Source organism: Dioscorea cayenensis, chromosome 17, assembly GCF_009730915.1.
Source record: "Dioscorea cayenensis subsp. rotundata cultivar TDr96_F1 chromosome 17, TDr96_F1_v2_PseudoChromosome.rev07_lg8_w22 25.fasta, whole genome shotgun sequence".
In the NCBI taxonomy this organism is placed as follows: domain Eukaryota; kingdom Viridiplantae; phylum Streptophyta; class Magnoliopsida; order Dioscoreales; family Dioscoreaceae; genus Dioscorea; species Dioscorea cayenensis.
In genome coordinates this window covers 16581133-16589665 of record NC_052487.1, presented here as the reverse complement: position 1 = coordinate 16589665, position 8533 = coordinate 16581133, and the positions used below count along the sequence as shown (strand labels likewise).

At 36.6% G+C, this 8533-nt stretch overlaps 1 protein-coding gene across 1 annotated transcript; it reads left to right on the top strand.

The window, feature by feature from the left end:
• Nucleotides 1-3470: 3470 nt before the first annotated feature.
• On the top strand, nt 3471-5186 carry LOC120281164. The gene is made up of 4 exons (XM_039288066.1): nt 3471-3509; nt 3595-4073; nt 4185-4545; nt 5034-5186. The coding sequence occupies exons 1-4, from the start codon at nt 3471-3473 to the stop codon at nt 5184-5186; spliced, it is 1032 nt and encodes a 343-aa protein (XP_039144000.1).
• The last annotated feature ends 3347 nt before the right edge of the window (nt 5187-8533 follow it).

Below are 8533 nucleotides of genomic sequence, written 5' to 3'. Positions count from 1 at the left end.
AAAATATTATTAAACAAATTATATTGATAGAGAGAGAAAGAATAAAATAATATTTATTAACGGGTTTAAACCCGACAACCCGCAACCCACATCAAAGTTGGAGAGACCCACCTTTCCCTTTCCTTTTCGTGAGATCAAAGCCATGTCCCACAGTTGTAGCTTCTTCACAGTGTGCCTCTGCTACGGCGACCAACATTGGCTCAGGTGAACTGGTTCCGTGGATTTGCCACTACCACCGAGTGACGGCGTAGCACTGTGAGCTTTCTTTTAATTTTGTTTTGTTTGTAGATGAATTGTTGTTGTTTCTATAGTTTTGTGTGGGAATGGTGATGATTTTGTTGTTTGGCGAAAGTTGGGTTCCCATGCCATCTCTTTGATTTGATTTAGAGTTCTTTGAGATGGTAATGGGGATGCTTTTTCAGAGGTTGCATGCTTTTTATGTGATCATATGCAAGTGGTGGTTTGCTTTACTTAGGTGTCCCTATTTTGGTTATAACATGATGCTATGTACAATGAATCAAGAGGAAGCTGCAATGTGGTTTTCACATTAGGTCGTTTGTCAAGTGTTTTTAGTAGTTCCATGTGGTCAAAAAGCTATTGAGATTTTGAATATGCTGATTAGAGTAAGAAAACTCTATATCATTAGGTGCATGACGTTACATGTATCATCAATTAGATTCCATGACATGCAACTCAATGTTGTGGTTCGATCCTTGTTTAAACCTTATGTTGCTAATTAAGAGTGGAATTTGAGGGTAAATCCATGTATATAAATCCTCTAATTATGGGTTGAGTTGACTTAAGTGAATTAGATGTTGGAATGGAGGAAAATTTGGCGCCTGCTCATTTTTGAGTGATTAAGGAATTAGGGTTGTCATTTTGATGTATTTGTTTCTTGGGTTGTGCTCTTTGTTTAAGACGGTTGATAGGACTTCTCTTTGTTTTTGTTTAAGGAATTCTCTTTGTTTTTCTTATTAAATGAGGTCTTTGAGTGGGAATTGCTTTTGTTTTAGAGAATCATCAATGAAAGTGATGGTATTTTCAAAAGAAAGTTTGAGAATCTCTTCATTAGTCCGTCATGTTTTTAAGAATTGTTTGGATAGTTTTTATGTAAAGTTGGCATTGGAGAATTTACTAAAATGATTTTGTAGTTCTTATAAGGAGAACAACTTATTATTTGTTGTTTGGTCAATGGCACATAAAAAGGATCCATTGTTTTTGCATTTTCATGTAATTCCTAGGTGGAATTATATTGTGTTCTCACTGAATTATTATAATGTTGTTTGTGTTCTCGCTAAAATTATTTTTAATGTTGTTTATGTTCATTCTATCCAATAGTATATGTTGTTTGTACTCATTATGCCTCCGAAGCATAGATTAGTTTATGATGTTTTATGTTCTGCTTTGTACTCATTATATGTTGTTTATGTTGTTTGTACTCATTATGCCTCGCAAGCATAGATTAGTTTATAATGTTTGCATTTTTATTTGTAAGTATCATGCTAGAATTATTTTTATAGAATTTCTTCTCATAAATTATTAATATGCATAGTTTTCTACATTTCATACCAGTAGTCATTTTTAATTTGAACTTATTAGGTATAGCATGGCTTCTTTGATGAATACATCATTAAGTATCACCATGGAGGGACACTTTTTAAGAGGAGGGAAGGTTACATATGTTAATGGGAGGGTCAATGAATTTCTGTCAGTAGATCCCACACAAAGTATGTTCATCGGGATCTATTAGGGATGCGAAGGAACTCGGGTTATGACATTGAGAAAAAATGTAATCATGTCATATGTGGATGATGGAGGAAAAATTGGTACATGTTTTGGATGATACTAGTATGCTAGATTTTTGCTAAATGCTTACAAATTTGGGGTTGTAGAAGTTTATGTAGAAATTTCGAAACCATGCATGTAAAGAAATTACCAAAAAAATCTTAATTTCGATCCCTCGAATTTATGAGGGTGGGAAGAATGGCATTGAAGTGCAAAAGGGGTGGGCGAGTATGGTTGATGATGGAGACATAGTTGCTTTCAAGCGAGAATTCAACAAGAGGGGAGAGCCATCAACAAAGTGCTAGTGTCGATGTATTTGATGTAGAAAGTGAGGACCATATATGGTTAGTGGTGTAGCAGTAGGTGAATACGTAAAAAGATATGCATAAAAAGAAACTAACAAGAGTTCAAGAATCATTGTTGAAAGTTGATGTGGGAGATGGTAGTGCTGGGATGGGCAGGGAAAAATCTTGTAAGAAACCAAGAATCTACACCGTCACTGAATTTGATATGGAGAAGGCTGGGCATAATGAGATTGATGGTATAGAGATGAGTGACTCTAGCAATGAGTTTGAAGAATGGTTAACTAATATTCCTTTTGATGATTGTAATCTCGATGAAGATGAGGGAAACAACAGAGGGCTAGGAAATAAGGTTAAAAGGTATGTTCAGCTAACAGAGGAATTTGCAGAAGTGAATAACGAGCAAGTTGATAATGAAGAAGGGGATGGGGACAACCAACTTTGGGGTGATCAACCCATTGATAGTGGGAAAGTTCGAGGTTATGCTAGTGATTACTTAGACTCATCGACCCGGCACTATGAAGATACAAGCGAGGAGTCGATGCGATGATGCTAAAAAGGCATAAGTCCGGAGATAATTATTATGACCCCAATGTCGCCTTTGAAGATTTCTACCGGACTTGAGGTTTGAAGACCTAAAATTGTTTAAAAAGTGAGCTTATTAAGTTTTCCATCAAGAAAGGCTTTGAATCTCAGAGATGTCAAGAATGATAATGTAAGGGTTAGGGGCAAAATGTTCTGCCAAGGGATGCAAATGGTTAGTTTATTGTGCATGGTGTAGTGGGAAGAGGATGTATGTTGTGAAGACTTATATACATGAACACTCATGCCTTGTGGGAACATCTAAGAATAGGCGAGTCACAGGAAATGTAATTGCCAACAGGTTTTTTGATGTGATAAGTGGGATGCCATTCATAAGACCTAGGTATTTAAAGATCCTTGTTAGAAAAGAATTAGGGGTGTTCATTTCCGATAAGGTGTGCAGAAATGCAAAGACAATTGTGCTAAGAAAATTGGAAAAAACAGTACAAGGAGGAATTCTTGGTGTTGAATAATTATGTATTGGAGTTGAAAGAAGCCAATCCCGGGAGTAATGTCTCTGTTGTATCCAACATACAAAATGGTTTTGATTATCCTATTTTTGAAAGGATATACATTTGCTTGACACCCATTAGAGAAGGCTTTCTTCAAGGTTGTAGGAAGATTATAGGCCTTGATGGGTGCTTTTTAAAGGGATTGATGAAAGGTCAACTCACTGGTGGCGTGGGTAGAGATGGGAATAACCGATGTTCCCTATAGCTTGGTCTATTGTCGACAAAGAGACAACTCGAAAACTTGGGTGTGGTTTCTTGAACATTTAAGCTCCGACTTTGCAACTTGGGGATGGCCTTTGGGTGGTCCATCATTAGTGACATGCGTAAGGTATGTAATTTTTATGTTGTATATATTTTTTGCCCTAATATAATAACTAATATCTACAAAATTATGTCATGTTCTTTTTTTAAAGGGCCTTATCCATGCAGTGAGGGATTTCTTACCCTTGATTGAGCATAGAATGTGTGCTAGACACATTTATGCAAGGTGGGGCAAGAGACACCTCGTAAAGAAATCCAATTGCACTCGGAATGTTGCAAGGTCGACAAACAAAGTGGAAATGCTGATGCACTTAGATAGAATGAGAGGGTTGAAGGATGGTACAAGTGCGGCAGATGATTTGTTGGAGAATTGGCCTATTGAGGGCTGGTGTGTGGCATTTTTCAATGATGTGGTGAAGTGTGAAGTGATCGATAATAACATGTCCGAGACTTTTAATGGTGTCATTCTCGAAGCTAGGCACAAACCAGTCATTACGATGCTAGAGGACATTAGACAATATTGCATGACAAGGATAGTTATCAAAAGAGACAATGCAGCCAAATGGAATAGTCCTTGTGGCCCAAGAATAATGTCAAGGATTGAAAAGGAAAGAGTTAAAAGCAGCAAATGGCAAGTAGAGTGAAATGGTGGGGCAAAACATGAGGTTTTTTGGGACAACCTGGTCCTGCATAGAAGAGAGGGCCATGTTATTATTTTGGAAAACCATAGTTGTTCTTGCAGGAGATGGGACAAGACAGGAATTCCTTGCCAACATGGGCTGGCAACACTTGCATTCCAAGGGTTAGACCCACTTGACTATGTCTCTGACTGGTTCAAGAAAGAGACATACCTCAAGGCATATCAATTCCCTATCAGCCCACTTGGAGGTAGAGACTTTTGGCCACTGAGTGAAGCGGGACCAATGCTACCGCCAATGGCAAAGAGAATGCCTGGAAGATCAGCTAAGAAAAGGAGAAGGGAAGCAATGGAGCCAAAGAATAGAAACCAAACAAAACTTTCAAGGGAAGGCAGGGTTATGACATGTAGCAAATGCCATATTAAAGGACATAACAAGTCTCATTGCCTGCAAAGAATTAATCATGTAAGTTAATTAATGGTAACTGATATTATGTTTCATAATTTTCTATGTTACCTTGCTAATCATAATTTTTGTCTCTCTGCAGGTTGATAACCTCCAAGCTGGCCCCTAAGTTCAAACAACTACAACAAGTGGTGAAGGCACTTCACATGCTAAGCAGAGGAGGAGGACAAAATCTGCTGCTTCTCATGGACCATTGAAAACATTAAGGGTGAGTGAGTGAATCTGTTGATTCTTATGACAATGCATAAATAACCTTTTCTTCTTATTTGAATATAGGCAGTTGTGTAAGTCCCAAAAGTGAAAATAGTTTTTTTATATAGTGCAGACTTACAGTGGTCACCATATTATGGGGAGGGAAGCACTACATGGTTGCACATTCATCACAACTACTGAACTACGAGTGAGTGTTCATTACTATAGTAAACTTACCTGATTCATAATTTGATTCATTTTAATAACATGTGACGTTTGCTAAATTTAATAACCAGGAACAAAGACAGAGGAGGCTTAGAGAGCAAAATGATGCACTTGGACAACAACCAAATCCTGAATCAGGACAGCAGCCAAATGCTTTGGATTTACCAGTTTTATCAACACAAGCTAGCACAACAATCCTTGCAGCTGACCAATTGACCATGTGAATTTTCTAGCTAAATGTCTAGGAAGGTTTTGAGCGTATGTGAAAAGTCATACCATGCAAGGATTTGGTGTATTCTTTTGTTAATTGCATGGTGTAAATATTTTGTTATGCAAATGTAGGCACCATCACAAGTGTTGAATCTGTTTTTTAGTAATATTCTCAAATTTGCATGTTCAATGCTATCAAATGTTTATGTAATCATTAGCTTTTGCAATTGTGAAGATCTTATGTGAAATTGTGTTGTTCTTATGTCAAATTTGATTGGTAGATTCTTTTGAAGTTTGGAATTAATGTGAATAGTATTCTCAATTAATGTGAATAGAATGTTGAATTTGAATAGTATTCTAAATTAATGTTAATAGAATGTTGAATTTGAGTAGGAGAATACTATGGTGAATTGCAATTATCTTTTCCAATTGCAAATCTCACAACAAACCAAAACTGAGGGGAATGCTTTCACTTCTGAGCTCATGTGTATGGTGAATTGTAGAGTTCTTTTCCAATTGAAAAACTTTCATTGCATGATTCACAAATTTCCAAAAAAAAGGCAGACTCTGCGTTAGGGTTTTCTTAAGCATTCAAACTGGGGAATGCTTCTGAAGATTGATTTCAAGGTTGCGATTGGAGTGCTATCCCTGTTGTGATGTGATGTTGGCCGTTCACTCCAAAGGTGGTTGCTTCGGCAACCAAAGGCCACAACGAAGAAGATGACATGCTCTAATGCGGGTTGCGGGTTGTCGGGTTTAAACCCGTTAATAAATATTATTTTATTCTTTCTCTCTCTATCAATATAATTTGTTTAGTAATATTTTATTCTGGGAAAAGCCACGTCGGATAAAAGAAACGGAGAAACTGACGTCGGTTGTACTTTGGACTCGATTTACCAATTTTGGAAAGTATAGGACCTAATTTGAGGAATCTGGAGTGCAGGGACCAAAAGGGAAGAGAGAGAAAAGTACAGGGATTGATCTGGTGATTAAACCTTGTTTTTTCTACTACAACTCCAAATAAAAATATTTCACTTTCATCTTAATAATGATGAAAAATACATATTGAAAACGTATATCATACTTTAAATAGCTGAAAATAGTTACATATATTATAACAAGATTACAACAATTACACTATCTAAGCTATATTAATTAAGACCGACTACTTCGACCTGGTACATTAGGGCAATTTTGGTGACTATGACTTTTATTTCGACATAAACTACAACGCGTCGGTTTACCACCTTCTCTTATATCCATTTCATTATGAATTCTCGTGGATTTGGGGCGCATTTTCAAAAGTTTTCGTATTGCAATGTTAGGACAAAAAACGTGAACCATTATACGGGTTCCAATATCCCTCATTCAACACAACTTGAAACTCTTTACGACATGCATTATATATAGTCTCAAGTTTGTAAACATTATCCATGTATTCTTGCCAATGTAAATGAATAGAAGTGCACACTGCAATAACATAGAGATAAGGGAAATTAAGTGTTTAAAACTCACCATAGTCGCACCATCATGCCCTCAGATCAATAAGGTAATTACTAGCCACACCACCATAATGAGGTCGAGTCATTTCATCTACCGTGAAAGAATCTTCTTTAAGATCAAATTGACTAACATAAATGCTATCTGATAATTGTTGATTTTCCTGAATTGCTTTTGTTAGTGCTTTTGAAAATGTTTGACCTGATGTAATCTGAGCTTGCACTTGTACATTTTTTTCCACAAACAACTCAACCAGAAGAAAATGAGTGGATTTAACTAAAGCTGTTATGGGAAGATGCCTTATCCCCTTCAATTATGAATTAACACATTCAGCAAGGTTGGTAGTCATATGCCCATACCTTCAACCTTTATTATCAAAGGCTGGAGCTCACTTCTCCTGTGGTATATTATCCATCCACCTCATCACCTCTATATCATATTCCTGCAGCAAGCTGTACCAGTAATTGAAATCATGAGTAGTTTTTGAATAACCTACGTTAATCAACATAAGGCAACAAAAAAACTATTAATAATAACAATATATATATATATATATATATATATGATTAAAACACACACGAATGTAAGTTTTATAATTTTCTGGCATTAATAGCTATCTATTGCATTTTTTTTATTTTTGAAACGGAGCATGAAGTTTACAGAGATATGCCTAATACAACAAATATGGTAAGTATGAGGAGGATTCATCCACCGACCAATTACTCGAAATGCTCCTTTGATAGCCTCATGACGATCAGAAATAAAAAATTCCTTCTTGTGGTGTCACAGTCATGCATAAATGATCCAACAAGAAACGCCATGCATCTAAAGTCCATGAGGGGAAACTCATGCATCTCTCCTACGATGGCATATGCAATTGAAAGGATGTTTTTATTACCATCTTGAGCGATTATCAACAACAAAGTCCCTTTATATTTTTCCATAAATGTGTGTGCCGTCTATATGCACCACTGGCTTGCAGTATTTGAAAGCCTCTATACATGAGGGGAAACTCCAAAAAAGTCTATGAAAGGAACAATTATCATGTACCAAATAACTTACGTTATATGAAGGTTGCGTACGGAGATCAATTGTTATTCTTGGGACAAATTGCTGCAATGTTGATAGCCATTTTGGTAATTCATTATATGACCCCTCCCAATTACCGAATGTTGCTTCAACTATGCTTGACAATCCATACTTTTCTATATGTCGGAGTATAACCATATCGATTTTTAATCTCTGCTATCAAAATAGATACATTGATGCTAGGTTTCTCTTTGACCAAAGGCTGTATATGTTGAGAAATCATGTTGGAATCCAATTGGGAATGATCTTGAGAAATCATTGCCGATGCACACATATGAGGACCCTTGTACTTTGTAATATGCCATATATGATTTTCCTTGCTAAATGATGCACGAACCCTCCAAGTGCATCCATTACCATATACCTTGCATTTGCCTTAATACCGAGTCGGATTAGACTCAGTGCTTGTTTGGATTGGCTTCTGGGAAGCCAAGAAGGACTTTTGGGTGGAAGAAAAGATATTTGTATTAGCTTTTCTGCAAAAACAAAAGTTGTTAAAAAAGCCCAAATTCAGCCTTTTTTCCAAAAGCTGGTAAATTGATGCTTTTGAAAAAAGCACTTTTGAAAGTAGTTTTGGGTGTTATGCAACCCTCAACAAATAAAGAAATGAATGTCCTCAGTCTTTCCTCTTGCCTCCAGCCTTTCATCCACCCCTTTCATCTAAATAAAGGAATTAAGAAAGGAAGAAAGAACTTCATCAACCAAGCTTTCTTCTCAGCAAACTCCACAAACTGAGCTCTCTTCTCAATGAACTCCATCAAAAAGGGCTTTC

Coding starts and splice junctions, on each gene's coding strand:
- LOC120281164 (XM_039288066.1), top strand. CDS start 3,471: ATGGCCTTTGGGTGGTCCATCATTAGTGACATGCGTAAG. Junction 3,510..3,594: donor TCATTAGTGACATGCGTAAG/GTATGTAATTTT, acceptor CTTTTTTTAAAG/GGCCTTATCCATGCAGTGAG. Junction 4,074..4,184: donor AGAGTTAAAAGCAGCAAATG/GCAAGTAGAGTG, acceptor TTGTTCTTGCAG/GAGATGGGACAAGACAGGAA.